At 39.9% G+C, this 21,563-nt stretch overlaps 1 protein-coding gene across 5 annotated transcripts in view; it reads left to right on the forward strand.

The window, feature by feature from the left end:
- The window catches only part of SPATA13 (spermatogenesis associated 13), a 167,574-nt gene extending 149,368 nt beyond the window's left edge, over positions 1–18,206 (forward strand). For all 5 annotated transcript variants that reach the window (XM_009686550.2, XM_009686552.2, XM_009686551.2 and 2 more), the window contains 6 exons: positions 1,929–2,108; positions 2,790–3,022; positions 6,591–6,720; positions 7,407–7,779; positions 12,309–12,383; positions 13,674–18,206. In XM_009686550.2, coding sequence (XP_009684845.2) covers positions 1,929–2,108; positions 2,790–3,022; positions 6,591–6,720; positions 7,407–7,779; positions 12,309–12,383; positions 13,674–13,855 — 1,173 coding nt within the window. In that variant the 3' untranslated portion in view covers positions 13,856–18,206. The remainder of the gene's footprint in view (positions 1–1,928; positions 2,109–2,789; positions 3,023–6,590; positions 6,721–7,406; positions 7,780–12,308; positions 12,384–13,673) is intronic.
- Positions 18,207–21,563: the final 3,357 nt, after the last annotated feature.

Here is a 21,563-nt window from a genome sequence, read left to right on the forward strand (position 1 = left end):
ATATCAGAAGACAAAAGTGTTTTTTTTTTTTAACAGAGCTTTTTAATGGATTTTGAAGGAATAAAAAAGGGAAAACAAATTAAAGGACAAAACTTGTTGTTAATTTGCGGGCTATTCCTCAAAAATTAAATGTGAATTTTGTCATTTAGGTGCACTCTTTACTTCGGCTAGAGTAAGTTTACTTGGATAAGTGAAAGGTCAGGGAGGAGTTTCTACATACAGGTGTGTTACTGTCGTGGTTACCTGGGTTCTAGGACATGACTTTCATATTTTACTGAACTGTTAATTCTTAAACTGGTATTAATTTTTAAACTTCTCTAATACATTTCTCCTATAACTCTTATCTTTCTGAAAGCTGACGTGCGTCTGAGTTTAGTAAAGCAGAGCTAACACACATTTCCAAGTGGAGAAATGGTGTTCCACATTCAACCTGTGGGGCAGAGATGGTCTGCTTTCCTCAGAGTGAACCAGTAGGGTGCTGCAAACAGGACGTAAGGCTGAAAATACACTGAAGTAAGACTGAGTCAGAAAAGATACTGCAGATGCTAATCCAAATTTGCAAGCTCTGCACAAGAATGAATCACTGGGGCGGGTGCAGTCAGGATCATAAAACTGGTATCATACCCAGAAAGAGATTTTAAGTTCAAAAAATTATCTGTAGTCCACATTTGCAAGAGCTGCACAGATCATTTTCCTTGTTGGCATCCAGTAGTAAACCTGATGGCTGGCTTACATACAGTATAGGTGCTGCACAGCTCTCAAAGCAGATGGTTGTGGAGAAGACAGGACTATTCCGAACAGTGCCAGCAATATTCAGAGTTGCTTCCTGGAAAGCCTCACTGGAGAAGCTGCGGGCTTTTTACTGCTATCTGCGCCCACAGGGATTTAGGAGAACCTTGCCCGAGAGCCGCCAGACAGAGGAGGCTGGCAGATAATTGCAACGCAGCAGTTAACCTTTGCACCATCCGTACCCAGGCGCCACAGCTGCTAAGAGAGTATGAGCACAGCAGAAGTTCCTGGACTTGCAGCTCCTGCACCGTGTCCTACCTCCACCCTCAGCTTCAGCACCTGGGATCGAGGACTTGCGGCTGCATGTGGCAGCTGCTGCCGAGTACCCAAGCCCATTAGAGCCCCCGATCTTTCCTTCGCCTCATAGCTATGTGAATACTGATATGATCTAATGTGGATTACTGAACGCAGAACAGAATTTGCCCGAGGGCTTTTTAAAACTGGAGGACTCGGCCAGGTAGCTACTTAAGGTTGGTTGCAAATGAAGTGAACTGGACCCGTGTGCTGTCCTTTCAAGTACAGAGAAAAAAGTGGAGAAAGTGATCATATTTTTCCGTGCGGTCTTGCCAGTACTATTAACTCCTGCCAATGAGATAGCGATTTTACCAAACAGTAGCATACTGAATGTGTTGTAATATGTTTTTGATTCTGCTTCTCTGGCTTAGAGTATGCCCTGCTTACATACTATTAAGAAATCACCACTTTAGCCTTGGCAGAAATTGTCTTTTTATTAATTGTTTAGGATTTGTTCTTATTCATATAGAGAAGAACTGTTATGGCACAGGTGAGTTAAAAAAAAGCACAGCAGCTAGTAGTGCACATGGGGCCTTAAGCCAGGCCTTCTTCTGGCTTCATAACAGGAAGATGCGAATGAGGTTTACATATTCTGCAGATATCTGCGTCACTAACTCATCTGCTGTACTGTGAAGTAGATATTGGATTAGAAAAACTGGTAGTGTAATGCTTGAACATCAACCTGAAATTCCACTTCCAGTTGTGTGTGCAGGATTGGAAACCGGACACCTGCCCTGAGGTCACAGCATCTAATTCCTGCCAATTGAAATGGGCTTGTTCAGAGTAGAACCTGTTTTTGTTATCTTCAGACTTGATAAAAAGAGGTTCTCTTATTTCATTTCCAGGGTTATATTCGGCAGTGCCGCAAACATACAGGAATGTTCACTGTGGCGCAGTTAAGCACCATTTTTGGGAACATTGAAGATATTTACAAATTCCAAAGGAAGTTCCTGAAAGATCTGGAGAAGCAGTACAACAAAGAGGAACCTCATCTAAGTGAAATAGGGTCATGCTTTCTTCAACATGTATGTCACAAGAATTCATTTTATTTATGACATGAACAAAATATGATAAGAAAAAGCTGAGTCACCACATGAGGAGGAGATTTTACTAATTTATCAAATACTAAACTGAGCATAGATAACATTTTAGAATCCAGAGTGTTTGCAATTTAAAAATTACTTAAATACTTTAGATTCCTCCTCATTCCTTAGTAAGAATGTATCTCTGTACATATTAAAGTTTCATTTTAAAATTTGAAGTGATCACAGATGAGCTAGACTGTTTCCAGGGCTCTCAAATTGTTTGAATAGGCATACAAAAACTGCCTAAAGAAAACAAGGAAAGGAGGTGGTGGGGAAAGGCTCTGTGAGTCCAGGAGAAACGCTTGCTGAAGCTATAGCCATCAAGGCTTTCTAATTTCTAAGATTCCCCGAAGAAAAGTACTTTTTCAAGTAGTGGGTTTTATTAATCTAACTCAATGGAGCCTCTATTTCTGTGTTCATACAAAGAAGGTACCTAGTTTTAACAGTTACAAAGTAAATTTCTGTGTAGTTTAACCCTGACTTTTATTCATTTTGGAAACAATTTAGGAAATGAATGAATGAATTAATATAACTGCATATAACAGATGTTACAAAAAAATCTGACCGTCTTTATAGACAAATACTTTAAAGCTTTGGCCTTTTTTTTTTTTTTTTTTGTAGCAAGAAGGCTTTGCTATTTATTCAGAGTATTGTAACAATCATCCCGGTGCCTGCATTGAACTTTCCAAGCTAATGAAACAGGGCAAATACCGTCACTTCTTTGAGGCCTGTCGCTTGCTTCAGCAGATGATTGACATTGCCATTGATGGTTTTCTTCTCACGCCTGTTCAGAAAATCTGCAAATACCCTCTGCAGCTTGCAGAATTGCTCAAATATACCACTCAGGAGCACAGGTGAGAGAATTGAAAAGATAAATACTGAACAGCAATAACACGTAATTACTCAAGCTTTCTGACTGAAATAGGCAGCACTGAGCCACGCTGAGTCTTTCGAGATCAGGAACAAATCCCCCGCTGACTGCTATAGACAAGTGTTCCTCTTGGAGACAGCAAAATATTAACAAGAATAGCATCTGAAGTGTAGCACAGGGGGACAGGCAGGGTGCAAGAGAATGAGGAATAAGTGAAACAGAGAGAAGGGGAAAGGTGCTGAGGAGCAATTTGTAAATCAGAGTAAAGAATGCCAATGTGTCCAAAGAAATGAAGAGGGAAATACTCAGAAGATAGGCGGAAGCTGCATAATCTTGTGGACATAAGAAAAGGTAAAGAGGGTCTTAGAATAAAAACATAATCTGAGTGAGTTTATAATTTTTTTTTAATTTAAAAGTAATGAACACTGCAGAAAAAAGGTGTTGTAGGAAGAAAGTTTCTTAATTCCAGTAAAAAGATGTAGTTAGAAAACTTTAGAACATAGAGAGAATGCTCAATAAGGGGAGAGAGCAAGTAACTTAAAATAATTTTATAAGAAAATATTAGCAAACTGTTTTTATTCAGATGCCCAGGTGTTTATACGTTCTTTGTTGCTATTTTCTGATGAAAAATCCCTCTAATGATAGGGGCATCCTCCAACAAGGCTCCCAATAACTTCATGACAAATACTTATTGTCCCAAAAAAACACAGAATATTTTGGGATCATCTGACAATGACTCAAGTCATGATTCATGTGGATAGTGATCCATATTCAGGATTTACTTTGCTACCACATTCTTGCTTACTCCTCGCCCTGTATAGCCTTTCCCAGGGATGTTCCTGATATTCAGCTGTCTTGACTTTTTAATTGTCCTGACGTCTCTTCCCCTCCTGTTTTACCCCAGAATTTCCTTAGTACCCTCACAAAGCTTTGCTATGATGATCCTCATTATCTGTTCCGTGTAGACTTCTTTCTATCATCTGAGTCATTTTGTCAACTCAGTATGAAGATCCCAGCCCTCAAAACTGAACCCTCACTAGAACAAAGCGTAATGTTCCCGTTTATCTCTGCCTAAGTTGGGTCTTTACCACTAATTGTAAATAATGAAAATCAGAAGAAATAATAAATCTGTGTGGAGACCATAACAGAATAGGAAATGTATCCATGAAAAAAGAGCTTCTCAGAAAAGAGACACTATTAATTTAATAATTTTTCCATTGAAGTGACTAACACTCTAACTCTTGTTACGCAATTAACCTATATAACGCATAAACTGTTTTCAGATATTAGAAGTTATGTGAGCATTATCAGACCCGAAAACCATCAGCATTATTCTGCACATGTGTGAGACACATTGTTACCATAACATTTAAAATCAGAATTTGATTTTGATTCTCAAGACTTTTTGTTAATTTAGGAAATGAATGACTTTCCACTACATGTAATTTTACAGACAACCCAGAAAGAGCCAAAGCTGACCTGAAATTCAAGTGACTAGTTTTATTATGAAATACTTTTTTGTTTAGTGTCTGCTAGAAAACTTGGGATGCTAGAAGGTAAAGGGAAAGTCAGTGTTCTCCCATTGCTCCAAATATTTGTTTGCAATAAAGCCCAGACGTTAGATTTTCAGTTGGCATAAAAATGAATTGCTCCACTGAAGTTGTAGGTTATTAGCCTTTCTAGTATAGCCGTGGGCTGATTCGCTCTTTGAATAAATTAAGATTTTATCTTTAAACGTCTGCCTTTTTACCTTGTACAATGGCAAGAAAAATGTTCCATTGTGGCCATTGTGACCCCCATGCTCAAAGTCCAAAGGCAGCCTGAAGCAATGTTTCACACGCCAAAGTCTGCACTTCTTTATCTTTGAGAAAAGTCCCTGTGGAAACAGCGGGATTTTTGCTAGGGGCAGAGTAGTCTTGCCGGTATGAACTGCGGAGGTTCAGACGCGTAGTGCCTCTATTCAGTTCTGCAGCTCACTTGGAAGTCCTGCAGTAGCAAATACTAACATTAACGGCTATTTCACTGCTAGTCATTTTAGGAAGATTTTTCAGTGAGCTACTAAACCCTGTGGATAAAGTGATAGCAGGGTCTGACCATCTTCCCTCCGTACTGCTTGTTTCCCTCTTTGGTGGCACAACGTACAGAGAGACCTTCAAGCACACACGTGCTCTCAGGCGCACAGGGCTGCTCACAAACATGCGTGCCCATGCTCACGCAGAGCCTTGGTAAAGCTCCAGTCAGCTCGTTTTTGTAGCTTTGGAGAGATGGTCTTTTGTTTTGTTTTCATACAATGATTAAAGACATAGCGTGCACTGCCTGCCATGAAGGCCACAGGTTACGCAACAAGTGAGGATTTATGTACGCGCCAATAAAGAAAGAAGGAACTGAGATAAGGAAGAGCGAGAATAACAAGTGTTGATATCATGCAGTCATGCTGTGGGACATCTCCCTGGCATCAGGAGAATCCTGTTATCTCACTTTTTGTATAGAGCGTGGCAGAAAAGAGTTTCCAGAGATATAAATAAGAAGAGAGTAACACGCAGAGGAGAAGGGAAGTGCGTCCATCAGCAGCAGCAGATGAAAATAGGAACTGAGACAGAAGCAGATAAAAAGGCCACTGAGGCTGACCTTCCTTACAGGATTTATTTCTAGCTCACACTGTTTTCTATCTCTGGCTCCGTTCCTGAGTCGTTCTGATAAAGGAGGGAAGGCAGCTGCTATGCTGGGACTCTAAGGCAAGAAATAAGTCTATTTCGTTCCCTCTTCTCAGAGACTCCATTTGAGGAAGGTGAAGGAGAGATGGATGCTTTAGAAAGGGGAACCAAAACCTGCCTACGAGTAGGGGAGATGCATAAGCATGTGAGGAGCTCAGGGAAAGAGGTAGGGGAAGAGAGCAATGGAAGGAAGGCAGGAGCATGAGGAGCCTTGCATTCATCCTGGAGCAGCCGGGAGGAGACTGTCTTGGCTCTCACACACTATGAAAACAAGTCACTCTGTCAGCATCTCCTTTAATTCTCTTTCGTGCTCATGTTCTTGGGGCCCTCGTTCACCCTGTTGAGATTGGTTTCCTAATTTTTTCCTCCTGCATAGTGTTCTCTGTTCACATTCATTGACCCAACCATTGGGAAGAAGAAGGAGAAAGTACAGGTGTTAAGCAAAAAGGGATGACCTTTCCAATAAATTCTCTCTAAAATCTTCCTTATAAACAAATTCCTTTGGTGAAATGTATGTGTCACTGAGGTCAGTGAGAGTTTTACCATTGCTTTCAGGAGAGCCAGTATTTCAGTTCGTAAATCTACCTCCTCTGCCGCCCTGTGCCGGTTCAGTAATTTGCTCCTGACAAAGCGTAGCAATACAGTGGCACTGAACTGTGCAGACTACTGTATGAGCTTCAAGATAGCTGAGCATCAGCTACCTATCTTATTTAAGTACTCTGAGAACAGGCATTATTGGGTAGTGCAGACTACTATACTTTAAGCACCATGTGACAGTTAGTAATTGCATCATATCCACTGTGTAAGTGATCTTTGAAATGTGCCTACGTTTCACAGTGATTATAACGACATTAAAGCTGCATACGAGGCGATGAAGAATGTAGCATGCCTGATCAATGAGCGAAAGCGAAGACTGGAAAGCATAGACAAGATTGCGCGTTGGCAAGTATCTATAGTGGACTGGGAGGTAAGTGTTGGCCTGTCCCTTTCCTGGGCAAAGGTGCTGGGTACAGTACCTCCTGTCCTCTAGAGAAGGTATCTTGCCATGCAGGGAGTTTATGGTGTCCACATTTCAACTGGTCATTGCTCAGTTAAAAGTCCAGTTGCTTCATTTCCAGTGATTGTGTTACTGATTACCTTGTTTATTACTCAGGAGAGTAGCAGATATTACATGTACACATGTACTTGTGATATCACTGACATGGAGAAAATGACAAAATGGATTTTTTAATGTTAGAGGTGTAGAATCTTGTTACGATTTTTGGCAGTTTTATTAGAACTTGAATAAGCATCACTGACTTTAATGATTAGTTTCCTCTTGGTTTATGCAGAGATAAAGAAGAGCAGAATCACACTCGCTGAGTTTATCTGTGCAAGATTATCTCCATTCTAAGACACTTTCAAATCTAATAATAAAAATATAAGAAAGTTGAATGATGAACATAAGATGAATTAGTAACATGAGAATAGTTAAGCACACAGTGAGGTCCTAAAATATTGTTTACTTACTACAAATGTATATATATATATATATATATATATATGTATGTATACATATGTATATATATGTGTGTGTGTGTATATGTGTGTGTGTGTGTGTGTGTGTGTGTGTGTGTGTGTGTATATATATATATATATGGGTTTTTTTTTTAGGGACCAGATGTGTTAGCCAGAAGCTCAGAACTGATCCACTCGGGAGAACTGACTAAAATTTCAAAGCAAGGTAAAAGCCAGCAGAGGACTTTCTTCCTTTTTGACCATCAGCTTGTGTTCTGTAAGAAAGACCTGCTGAGAAGGGACATCTTGTATTATAAGGATCGTATGGACATGGATGAGATGGAACTTGTGGACACAGAAGATGGCAAAGACAAAGACTTTAACATTACTGTCAAGAATGCTTTTAAGATTATAAACAGAGCAACAGAAGAGATTCATTTGTTCTGTGCAAAAAAACAGGAGGATAAGAAGAGATGGATGGAGGCATGTGAAAATGAAAGGAGGAGAGTTCAGGAAGATAAAGAAATGGGTGAGTTGCAAGGTTTTCCTCTCTCAAAGGCTATAACAACAAATGGGAGTGTTCTTACTTTTCCCATTTTCACACTTAGTGCAGGTGCATACTCTGCCCTCTGGGACTGTTGTCTCTTTCTTACTAGACATGAAGTTCAGCTGTGTAAATGAGGGCTGTTCAGGTGTGTCTTCCTTGTTGTTGTGGGGCAAAGGCTCAGAGTAGCTGGCTGACATCCCTGACACAAGCGTAACCCACGTGATTCTGCTACATTATGGAGACACTCCATAACTTCATGACATATGACAAGATTCACTTCACAAAAAGCAGTTACTAATAAAATTCCATCCAAAATCCTCGCACTGTTGTATGAATCCTTGGCCCAAAACATCTGTTCTTAAGAGACACTTTATGATAAAGCCAAGCAGCAATAGTTGTAGGTTTGTACTGACCCTGTTATATAAAGGCATTTCCTGTGCACAGGATACCAGTACGGCAGCATAATGTCATTAGTTACAGACGCACAACCTAGCGCAACCAGGTGATTTACAGAGAAACAAAGCCCAGACCTTGTGTGAACAGGGAGAAGAAGGCTAGGACCTTGCAAATCCTAGGGTCGGCTTTAGACCCACAGTCTATGGGACAGTCTAGGGACAGTATTATCTGTGTAAATGTGCTTTTAGAATTGCTACTTAAAATTATTATTTTCATAGTTTTGTGCTGGGTATAATAGCTTCCTTTTAATAGGGTCAGTGACAAAAGATCCAGCAAAATTTCACTGGGAAAACACACATTAAAAAACCCAACAGTAATAACATAAAACTTTTTGCATTTATAAAACAGTAAGGCAAGTTTGTGTGCATGTGTGTATGTTGACTGCGCAGGAACTTCTCCCTTTTATAACATTACCTTTATGAGGAAGAGAGCGGCATAATTCATAAGTTACACTCTTCAGGCTTTAGATGACAGCAGGTTAAAATCTGTAGTGCTCTGAAATGGATGACATAACTCAGAAACTATTAAAATTTAAAGAAGCTCATACGCCATGTTCACTCAAAACATCTGTTCATATGAAATAGGAAGACAGGAATAACCCTTAGGCAGCAACTGCTGATTTTAGTGGCTTTCTCTTGTTTGGTACTGTTGTAAATATGACAAAAATAAGGCCTCCTCCGAATACATTGTAGATAGTCTACAGGCTGTTATTTTGTGTCTTGCTGGGCGTTACTAGTTCCTGGCTCTGAAGTTATGTTTCTTTTAGTTCCTAAGGATGAACTTTATGATCAAGCCACCATTTAAAAATGCAAAAATAGTAATGGAAATGCTTTCAAATTATACCAATACCTATTCTAAAACCAGTTTTAACTCTTCCCCACTGCAGCAACTGTTGCAATTAACACCAATCATCCTGTATCCAGAATAAACAGTGAAGCAGCCACACTTAAACTTTCCCCAAAATTTTTAGAAGAAACCTTTCTCCTGTGCCGAACATCTCAGTGAGGCATTATGAGCCTGTAGGGGCAGCATTGATGGCTTTCCCAAAGTGCTGTGTACAGAGCTTGTTCAGTTTGCGCTCGTGGCGATGGCTGTTGGCTGCGTTTCCCAATTAGCCTAAACAGAACTCTAAAAAGTGGCTACTGCAAAAGGGTCAGGATAATTGGGAGGTAATAAAGCAGCGCAGAGGATCCAGTGATGAGTGTCCAAACTATCTCGCTTGTCCTGACAAAGTTACTAGCAGCCTCAGCTCCAGTGAACAATGCAAACAGTAGGTTGGTCATACTGAAGGGCAAGGAGTCTCTGGTTGCACAAAGTACGGTATTCCTCCTTCTGTCCTATTCCTCCTCTCCCATCTCCACAGCTCCATGGCTCACACCTAACTTCCAGATATTGAATATGCCTTTTTTTTTTTTTGACCTGGGCTGAGCAAAAGAAGATAAAATGCAATCACTTTCCGTTCCTCATCCTTTCTGAGGAGCTTCCCTGAGCTCTACAAATCTGCACCTACACCTCTTTCTGCCGTGGTTCCTCTCTGGAGCACTGGGAGAGCACGTTGGGCACCCAGATTCTCTGTGCTGGGATGCTTCTGATATTCACCCTAGTGCCTGCTCATGGTAGCAGCAGGTCATCTTTGCGAGTGATGCTCCACCAGAAAACCCCAAGCATGAGGAAACGGCAAAGGTGTAGCAGCTACAACCCTAAATGTAATTATTCTACTGGGACGTCATGAAAATCAGGATGGTTACCCCTTTTGCGATCACCCTCAAAAAGGGCAGCACTTCAGCAGTGGCAGTAGCAGCGGTGATATCAGTGAGGTTAGTAATAATAGCACTAATCCTTCTTTAGGGCGAGGTCACAAATTTCCGTGGTCTTGGGTGCAAGGATTGCAAGGGAGCGTCCACAGTGCTTTCTGTTCTTAAGGAACTGTGTGATATAATGAAGAAAATCACAGTATAGTGAGAAGATGTATTTTCTATGTCACATACGCACATGCAGCTTTTTGTGTCTCGGAATGCCTGTGTAAAATCCAGCCTTCTGCAAACTATTGCTTTTCAAATGTAACAATTGATTATTCTGGCATCAGTATCTTGAACCAGAGGAAAGGTAATTGAGTTGTAATAGCCAATGTCCATCTGGTCTTGTGAGTCCCAGTGAGTGGCTTGGATGTTTTCTCCATTACCTAGCAGACCCAGATTTCATTTTTTTGGCATAGCTGAACATTTCCATTAGCCAAAACCCGTGGAAAGGTGCCAGTATTCTCAACCTCAGGTTTAAATTTGTCTTGCTGGTTTTGTAAGCGATTTTGCTGGAATTCACAGGAAACCTCTAACCATCAAAGAACAACTCTTCAAATTCGGACTTGCAAATGGCATTTTGCTTCTATTTTCAAAGATGCTTTGGTGCGGGTCACTGTCTCCCAAACCATATCAAACCTTTCTTAGCCTTTATGAATGTATATGAAGAAAAAGCCACAGCCAGAAAATCCTGCTCCAAAACCACTAATAGTAACCCTAAGAAAATGGTCTGAACTGTGTTGATGAAATTGCTTTTTTCTTTTTTTTTCTTCTTTTTTTTTTTTTTTAATTTTGGCTGTTTCCTTGTTCCTGTGAAGGAAAAAATTGCAGAATAAAACAGAAGAAACTTCCGCAACCCCCAAATTATAGCTAAACAGTGTTGTATTATACATATTTGCTGATTTGTAATAACTTCTAAGTCCAGGCTAAAAAAAGTAAAGCGAATTTTAAAAGTATAGAGACGCGGAGGAAAATGCAAAATGGAACTCAACCAGCAGCTTTGTTCTTCTGACTTTGAATTGCAACTTCTGTGCTACCCTGTTTTCTGCTTGAGCTAACGTAGCATGTCCATGTATCACAAATGTCCTGTGCACAGGGAGAAGAAACTAGAGTGCCTGTACTCGTGCCGCAGCTCACTCTGCTCGCCTGGTGACCTTTCATAGCAGATGTTTGCTTCCCTGTACTCAGCACGTGTCACTCACACCTAGGACATGATACTAAGTTGCTCAGGGTTGACGACATGCTGTAGCATCACGTCGGTCATGCAATTATGTAGACAAGTTAAGGAGACACTGGGCTGCCCCAGTCTGATACAGCCACAACCACCTCAGATGCTGCTTCGGTGCCTGGCACATTAGGTGACACCACCTCCTCCGAGCGGAGACAATGCGCCCTCCTTAGCCTTCTGCTACGTTGCCACTGGATACTCCTCGCTTCTCACTGGCACGCACGTAACGTGCTGTAGGACGGGAATGTCCATCTCGTATCTCGTTCACTTAAGGACTGTCTAAAGTAGTTAAGACAATTGCTACTTTATGCTAGCCAAAAGCACTTTTACATACCTTGGAGTTTGTTCAGACCACAAAAAGCTTTTTCAGCTTTTAAAATATAATATTATTGCATGTGGATTAGCAAATGAACTCATTAAACACAGAGGGTGTAAACAATGAAAATGTGGAAGGAAAATAGGTAGTTTCCTATTATCGAGAAAGGTGAAGATTGCAGTAAGATTGGGTATTTCAAACATGATGATATCAAGAGCTTAGTTTTCTTTTGTACCACATTTGCACTACTGCAGTACCAATGACTTCAGTTTTTTACCCCAAGTTAGCTCAGAGTAAATGAAAAGAGAAACAGATTCTTCATTTTTTGTCTACTACTTGATGGCATGTAGCTTCCAGAAATGTTAATTTACATTTTTTGATTTCTACTTATCTGGAGCTATCTATAAAAAGAATATTTTTGCTGGTTAGTTCCCCAGTGATTGCCATTTGCTGGAACAGGAAAACAAGCTTTTCCCACTAATCTATTAGCAAATCAATATTTCTATTGTTATCCCAGTGAAAAAGTTTAAATCTTTATATTGTTATATGACAAAGTAAAACATGCTTTTGAAAACTTAGGGTACATTACTACTAAGATTTACTTAGAATTACTAAATATTGGTTAAAATGGTTTACTTAGCAGTTGTAATTTAATGCAATCAAGTATTAGATACAGTATTTTTATACCAATGCACTTATTTGCTCTTTGATATAGGAATGGAAATCTCAGAAAATCAGAAGAAACAAGCCATGCAGAATGCCCGAAAGTCAAGGCATGGAAAAATTAAAGGTAGGTATTTAAGAACTGCGTTACATTCTTATTGTATTCCACTGTGTTTTATATTAGGAAGTAATACAGTCTGGCTATGGTTGAGTTTTTTTATCTATCTTTTTAAAATTTTTCATTGATTTAGATGGAATTCAAATATTTCCCTTAGCCTGTATTTCAATTTCAAATACCTTCATACGCTATCTACTGAATCAGCTTCCCAGTCTGCTTCAGGCAGGCAAGTCAGTATTATCTCTTTATTAGAGAAGAAACTTAACAAATAGAGCAAGTGGTTTATTTAAGGATGTAAGAAACGACATGCAGAGATTAAATTAGAAATGAGAGTTACTGTTTCCTTCCTTTGCTCTTAGTCTGAGAGCCTGCTCTTCTTTAGTAATTCTGTGCTTTTTGTTCAAAGTATTATAATGTTCTTTGCTGGGAGCCACATGTTGCTGTATTGATAATAATACACTCTAGACAGCTTCTTTTTATCCTCTTGCTAATTTGATTAACGTGTATAGAGAGGGACTAGAAAAAAATGGGACAAGTTTTTTTATTCCTTTTCTCTCTCAGAAAATGTGTTGTGATTTTGTCCTTTTCAGTCTTAAAGTCAAATTTGCCTACATTTCTAGTGGGTTGAGTGAATAAATTGAGTGACTGGGAACAGATTAAGTCTGAATTTAGTAGGAAACAAGCAGTTGGTGTTAGGTAGTCTTCTGCTCCCTATAATCAATATTATTAAAGCGTTTTCTCTTTATCAGTCACTAGATACCTATAAAATAATAGTGGATTATGAACCTGTCTGGGTTGTCAGGGAGTGGCTGGAAATAGAGCTGGGCAGATTCTGTTCAGAATGCACAAAGGCCAAAGTCTGAGAACGTTAGCGTGGAAAAGTATTCTCCAAATTGAAGAAGTATATTTTTATTGTTAGTAATATTTTACCCAGCGTTACCCAAGAGTCCACTGCAATGGCAGCGTGTGTTTTAGTGTCTGTCCTTTCAAATAACAAAATTTACCTGGGCAAACAGTATTGCGAGGCTTTGTGAAACAGCTGCTCATTTTTTTAAATTCTGTAACGTTATTTGTACTGGTATTATTCTCTTTCCTTCTTAAGCCAACTCAAAGCAACAACAAAAAAGTCTGAGATTAGAAAGGGTAACATCTAGTAGTGCCTCCGTTCAAGATTATGGTGGGATTCACACTGACTTTACTGACCATTGCATTTGTCCCATGCTGTTGTGCTTAATTTTTCCCTCTGTTGGTTACTCTGCTAGGTGTCTCTTATGCCTCTGTAAACTGTTCCTTTTGCAGGTGTAAGCTATAACGGGTGTCCTATGCCTCCTCCACACCAAAGCTTGCATCCCATTCATCAGCGCCACATCACTGTGCCTACCAACATCCCGCAGCAGCAGGTTTTTGCCCTGGCAGAGCCCAAGCGGAAGCCGAACCTCTTCTGGCACACCTTCAACAAACTCACCCCATTCAAGAAGTGAGAGGCCAAGGGCCTTGGAAGGACACTAGCACGGGAGGAGAGTTATTCCAGAGAAGAACCTTCGAGACACAGTTAAGCTTGTTTGAGCTCAGTGAATCCTCAGTTCTGGAGGGAAGAACTTAGGCTCCCTTGAGCCAGAAATACCACCTTTAGAAGAAGAGTGAAGTTCATCAACACTGTTCCGAAGCAATGTGGATGGTGTCAGTGAGCATTGCTGATGAAGAGCAGTTTCCCTTCTGATAAAGACAAATCGCTGTTGTTCTAAAGCAGCAGTATTTGATCTCTGTTTCTTAGTAATCTTGAAATAATGATGGCATCATTCAGGTCATTGTAACATTTCATTTTTCTTGATCTTATACCGATGGCCAAATTTAGGTTAGGGAGGAATTTTTCCCTAGGGGTATATCAGCAGGGAATCTTAGGGGAGTTTTCTCCTTCCTTTTGGAGCACTGAGGAGGGACCACCCACTAAAATCAGGTGGAGAGATCCCATATAATTGATGTGCTGTTGCAGAATTTGGCAGACCTTAATCCTTCCTGTCTTTTTCTATTAAGTTGCCAAACGGCAGGAGAAAGTCCCGCAAGGCCTTATCATATTCCAGATTGGAACAGGGAAATTTTGTTCTGTCATATAGAAAAGAAACATGAACAGAGTGCAAAATGGACTATAGAGATTTGTGCATTTATTGCATACAAGTTTAAACAAGAGGAGCCCACGGCATCTCTGATTACTTTCAGTCATAGCAATATACTGCATGCATGTAGACTCTTCAGTACAGAGCTTTTATACCACTTCCTGTGCATTAGCCTGGGAGATGCTTCTTTATACTTCTGATATGCTTATTTCTCAGTGTAAAAAGTATTTCTTTTTTAATTTTTTAATGGAGATAATGTGAATGTACAAAGTTAGAGTCGAGAAAGTACGAGAGACTGCTGGCACTATGGTCTGTGTTACATAATTCTCACACTTTGTACTCCCTATTCATACAGCTTCACTTAAAAATGGATGAAGGGTAATATAAATGTCCATTAAGTTCCTGAAGCAGTCTGAATCTATGCTTCTTACGCACAGTCAATTGACAGTGGGTTTTGACCAATTGTTTCTTCGCAAAGAAAGAGAAATCCTTACCGGAACGGACAGAGAAATTGTGTGGATCACAAATGGACTGTTGTCTAAGAACCATCATTTTGTATTGGAAGGGGAAGGACATGTCTTGAGTAAGGTCAGCTCTGGCCAGCATCTGCAATACCTAATTTGCCCTAATTTGCCTATGACATGAAGTTGATTTGAGAGAATAACTTTTAAAAAGCCACCAGAAGGAAACAGGATATTGACTTTTGCAGCACTGATCATTTCTGTTTGATACTTTTAATTAAAAATGGCAAGACTGTTGTTAATGCGGAAGGAAAGAAAGACTCTGTATGTTTCAGAACTGATTTGTTATGAATGTCTTTCAAATATTTTATCATATGCTGCTGATTAGGGGCATTATCTGATGATAAATATAGATTCAAGAGTATTCTTTGACAATGGACACAATCAGCTTTGTCATGAATCTGTAATATATGAAGAACAAAAAGAGGCTAGAGGCCAAGCATCTTACTAGCAATGTAAAAAAGCCTTATTTTAAACATGTATTTGTTCCTACTACTATTGTTACCTCTATATTTTTATTTATCATCAGTGTTGTAGAGCCCAGCAGTCTGATGATTTTGTGATTTGGTAACTGTGGCAACTTCTGCAAAGCCTGGGTTTATAGATTTAATTTTAAATGACATCTTTGACAACTGTACATTTCAAATGCCTTGTGTATATAGCTCAGCAATAATGCAAAGTTTGGTGATGCTCAATTGTATAGTTCACTGCGTAGTGAACTACTTTGCTTGTGCTTTTCTGTAGTGATGGAAGATGACCTGGACAGTTAAGAAGTGGAAATATACATTTACATTTTCAGTGATCCACGTTACAGAAAGTACACAAGAAAGTCCGTGATACAGCTGGCTGGGTTGTGTGTTTCTTTTGATATTTAGAACAAGCCATCTCCTTTCAGAATTTTTTGAAAGATAATTCTAAATGTTCAATTTAAACCTGAGGAACGGACTTCCACATGAAGGCACAGATGCATGCCTTTCTTCTTAAATGAGCAACCCTTTTGTAAGTGTTTCTTATATACCCATTTTTCTGGGTACTTGCCATGTTCAGGCCTGCCAACCAAAGTGGTGCACATACCATGGAAGTGGAGAATTTTTTATAATCACATTTTGAAAGATTTGTTCTAGATTTTTAAAGAGGTCTGAAGTTGTATTGCAGTGCACACCCAGCAGCTTTCCCAGCTGGTCAGGTTTCTCTGCCATGTTCGGTGGGCCTGGAGCCATTATGAGATCCACACTTACTAACATACTTGCCTTTGATAAAACCTTCTCCATTTCAGGGCTAGGTTCTGTGGGAGTGCTGGGAAAAAAAAAAGATTTTAGGATGTATCTTCTGACATGACAGTGCCCACAAAGGCTCTTTCCACATAGTAGTGCTGGTGCCTTAGCCCTAAAAATGAACAGAAATGTTTGCATGTGGTTTGGGATGTATCGGGTTTCTTCTGAAGAGAACTTCATTTCAGAGAGATGAAAAGCAAGTGTTTCATTGTGCAGATTACTCAGGAAAGTTTTACATATAATACCCTATATGTAGACATAGTTGTATAATATTCTCAGTGTCTTTATTTGCAATCTGATTTTGCAACAGGTTAAGAGGAAACCAATATGATATGCATTTTATTGTGTTCTTTATTTATAGGTCAGGGAATGTGCTGGCTATGCAGGGAAGACTGATAAAATACAAGAAGACAGGCCAAATTTAGACTACACCATAATCTTTTAAACAAATTGTAATTAAATGAAAATACTCAATTCCATTATCCAACAATCAAAGCAAATATTTAATAGGAGGTTCAGCCTGATTTTAAGAGTCTGTGGAGAAAACAGTTGCAATAATACGTAAAAGTTTGTATTTTAGCAACTGTTGCCTTGAGCAAAACTCAAAAGTCTTGATCCTACTTCTGACAAAATTTGCATATCATCAGAAAAGTGTGAATGCAACAGCTGTTCTTTTCCTCTTACTTTCACATGCTCTAAGTTACTATAAACTGTTCTAGAGCAACTACTAAGCACAGTTGTGCCTCATTTAGATAAAGCACAGCCAGAGCCTTCCTGATGGCCTGCTGAGCAGATAACCTCAGACTTTAAGCATGAGATGCAGTAAAATATAATTGTCCTCAAATGTGTTCCTACTGGATTAGGATAATGCCAAACCATAATTGCATCCAACTCAGAGCATTTGATGTACAAAATAATAAGATTGCTTTACAAGTGGCTCTTGCCATGCTAAATTTCACAGTGAGTTTTAGTGGTCAGTGTAATAAAGGACTTCAAAGACAGACTACTCAAATGTTCCACATTTTAGTTGTCTTTTGAAAATAATCATAACAGAGTTTTGGAGCCAAAGGTCTTTAGCCATAACTAATACAGTATCTTTCTTTATCTGCCTTTCTCCTTTTTTTTCTAAACCTGTGGCATTTGTATGTGGGAGATGCCTCCTGAATGAGCTCTAATTTAAAACTATTTGTTGTAAATACTAGGGATGACTTGCATATGTATTTTATTTTGACAAGCGTTTTGTAACATTTTATCTTGCGTACATTGCTTTGTGCATCTTACCATCTGTGTGCTGTTACACATGTTGTAAATCAAGTGTTATGGCTACAGAGCAGATGAAATGGCTGTTGACAGCTGAAGTACATGTATAGGACTGCAGTAATTTGATGTGTATTTGTTCTGAAGTAATTGCATTACAAGGTTTATTTACTCTTGGAACACTGTTTGTCAAATGACTCTATTTTCTGGAAATAAGTACAAACTACATTCCCATTACTTTTACTGTACATGTTTTAATTAAATAATGTACAAAGCTGAAGTTCCTCAGCTGTATTTTATAAAACTTTATTGTGCAGTTTAAAGATGTTTTTTGATGTCCACAAAATCTCTTCTGTGAGGCAAAAATATATCTAATATCATATTTATTTTATTATTTTGAAGCAAAAAATGTCACACTGTGTTCTACTGTTTTTTCAGTAACAGCGACAGTACTTCCTAGCACTAATTCGTTTTAACAAACTACTAAACCTGATTCTGGGGTTGAACGCTTCATCATTCAGGCAAAAAACATCCTTGTTACTGTCCCATCCACAGGCATCTACCATCATTGTGCTTTACCTCTTCCTGGCAGACAGTTCCTACAGTACCCCGGGAAGTAAATGTACATGCAGCTTCTTGTATTAATAAAAGTATTGCTAAACAGAGGATGGTGATTTAAGTTCTGTGATTTAAGTGTGGAGGTTTGAATTTTATTTTCTTTGGAGCAAAAATAAAACCTTTCAAAAAGGTTCACCCAAACGGAAAGAGCACCCAATGCTCTGTAAATCTGTAGGAAAGAGGCAGACAGTGCATACATGCCTGCTCATTGGAGCCAATTGTCAAGGATGTTGGAGATTCAACTTACTGCTCCTGACTGAGAAAAGTTTTTCACTTCTGATCATTCTGACAGAGCAGTGGACCTGATTTGCTGCATCTGAAAGGTATGCATGTGTCCTTCCTGCTCAAAGCTGTATTAGAAAGTATGTGTTTGAAACACGTTAGTTTTAACAAAATGCCATTTTTTGCTGAAGTCTTTTCATCAAAAATATTTTGGCTAGTTCAAATGCTGGCAGAATAGTTGGGCTTCCAGACTCTTTCAGCCTCCTTTCAGTGTCCAAGCTTCTATTTCCATTTATTGGTTCACCTCAAAGTTCAGAATTTCCCAGCCCTCCCAATGCCATTGCTGCAGCAAGGTCTGTGTTAAGCGCTCAGATATCAAAGGCACAGCATGAACACTTAGTGAGGCAGATGGGATGACTGAAAAAAATACGCTGAGCGAATATCAGAGTAGGATGTTGCAATCAATGCACTTTCTAGGGAGGCTGAAATTCATCTGGCCATGGTGAGCTTATTTGTGCATGTTATCCTGTGCTCTGAAGTTCAGGCTCAATCCTGTAGACTGTTTGATATTGTCAGCTTCAAAGTTCTTGAAGAGCTATTCTATTAGGTGGAAGTTTTAATTCATACAGACATACATAGCACTGGTTGGGTTGGGTTGGCTATATGATTGTCTGTGCTTGGCAACATAAACAAGGATTCAGACCTTTTTATGTCACAATATCAAAGCAAAATGAAAAAATCTGAAATGGAAAACAGCAAATCATATGATCTGTAAGGAAAACAAGGCAGTGTGTTTCTGAATATTTTTCAAAATTCAGTTATTCTCTCCTGACTAGCTGAAGAATCTGTGTAGTGAGAATGATGAGAACACGTCAAAACTGTACAAACTGGCAGCACAACTAGGTACACTTTTTTATCTTAGATCAGTGTAAAGTTTAGTTCAGTGCAGCCAGGACTGACTTCCGTTTTGCCAGGTGAGTACCATCAGCTGGAAACTCACATACTGCCACTATTAAATATTTAGGCTCTGGTTTAAAAAAAAAAGTGTGTGTGCGCGTATACATACTCATAAACATACACACACACAAACATACTATTTATAGACTCAGTGTGGCACTCCCAGATAATGTCTCTGCTGACACTTTGGTGATAACTTGATCCACACACAGTCATGCCCTCCCTGTGTTTATGGTGGGCCAAAGGCGTGACAGACAAGCCACCCCTCGGATGAGTGAAGGTTCAAACGCTTCTGCATCGCTGGAGTCTGGCGACATCAAAGTTCAGCCCAGTGAGTCTGAGACAAAAGAAGTCAGCAAGGAAAGGGATCCTGCTGCCCTTTCGAGGCCTGACCCTCACTCAAGAAAAACACATGATTTATGAACTATTTCTCCTGGCTTGTGTTGTTTGGAAAGCTGAAACTGCTTCAGGGGAAACTTCAGGTGCTCCTGAGGGACTTGGCTGACAGAACCAGGGACATTCAAAATTCCTCCCTGTTTCCAGGACATAGGAAATAAGATAGTAGGCCCAGTCTGTATAGCGAAGTAAATTTTGCCAGCAGGCGAGTTAGCTGGGCACTTAGCACTGGCCTGGACCTGTGATCATACCCCCGACTTAGGAGATACCTACCCATGAAGGAGTGAAGAACTGTCTAGAAGCTGCTCTGCTAACAAGGTTGGGTAAATCTTTGGTTAATGATGTGTCTCATGGCCATTACTATCTTATTCAGCTACTAACAAAGGTAATTAGCAAGCGATGAATCTGAAAAAGAAAATCTGCATTTTCAGTCATTCAAACGCAATGTTTAAGAGCAAATGATGACCTTCTGCTACTGTGCAATTATTTCCAAGGTATTCTTCTGTGATAACACTAGTGTTTGTCTTCAAGGCTATTCCCACAACACAGTTTCCTGCTTCCCTGCTAAAAAATCACCACTGGACTAACTTCTGACAAAGAGTCCATCAAGATAGAGGTTGTTAATGATTTCTGTCATCTTTGCCTCTGTGGGATAGACTGTGGTTGTTGTCTCTGCAAAATTCAGAGCCTCTTGGGGTAGTATCGTGGTCCTGAGCACTTCCCTGTCCTGCGGTGCCCCTGGAGAAGGCTCCTGACACTGTGGGGAGGCCACGACCAGGGCTGACCTCAGCCCTGGGAGCTACTTTCAGCTGAGGCTCCCGTGCCTGGTCCCAACCTAAGCTGCAGCCCCTGCCATGTTGTGGCCATGCCCAGCCTGGCTTGGCTCTGCCTCATCAGCATGGGCTTGTTGGGGACCACCCAGGGCAGCCATCACCGGGAGCCCCGGCCCACATGGCACCAGGATGGTCGGGAAAGATTGGCAACAAAGCTGGATTTTCTGCATCGCAGGATTCGTCATTGACATCAGAGCACTAAGCTGGCAGGAATGGGATATTTTAATGACTCAGATTTTTGAAGTGTGAATAGAGACAGATGATTAACAGCCTTAGAAAATTTCAGATGGTGCCTACCTAATAGGTAAAGAGAAAAGTAGTGTTGGTCGTTGGCTCCCATTTCTTCTCGTTAGCGCAGCAGAGAGGCTGATTTAGCTAGAGGAGTTCATTCAAGGAGAGCAGCTCATGGCTGCACATTGTGCTTTTCTTCCTCAGCCCCACAGTATATGTAATATCCCAGATACAAACCAGGGCACCGTAAAGCTTGCAGTATTTTTTACTACCACAGGGTGGTGGTGGAGACCTTATGGAAACTACTGACTGCTCAATGTTAATCCAGTTATTCTTAGTCGTTTCATACTGATGAAAAACACGTTGCCTGATACACAGATCATGCATGTCCTGTCTTTGCAATGTGAGGATCTCGTCGGACACAGCGCTTTCAGCCACTTGAACTGACTGCGTGAATTAAGGCCACTTCCTGTAACACATTAACTCCTTTTACTGCCTGTTTTGTCTGTCGCTGTTCGTGATAGCATTGATGGAGCTACTGAGACTCTCAGTTGCCTTACTTGTATTACCCCTTAGAGACCAGCAATTGCAGTAATTTCAAGAAGACACAATTAAGAATCAAGTTATAGCTTTCTTGAACTTAGTCATCAACAATATATTTAGTAGCACAACAGCTTTGACTGCTACTTGAATGGCTAGGTGGCATTCTGCTAATTAGGCATTAAAAGCTCTTTGTCATTCAGTTCACTTACTTCAACTCAAATTT

Source organism: Struthio camelus, chromosome 1, assembly GCF_040807025.1.
Source record: "Struthio camelus isolate bStrCam1 chromosome 1, bStrCam1.hap1, whole genome shotgun sequence".
Taxonomy (NCBI): domain Eukaryota; kingdom Metazoa; phylum Chordata; class Aves; order Struthioniformes; family Struthionidae; genus Struthio; species Struthio camelus.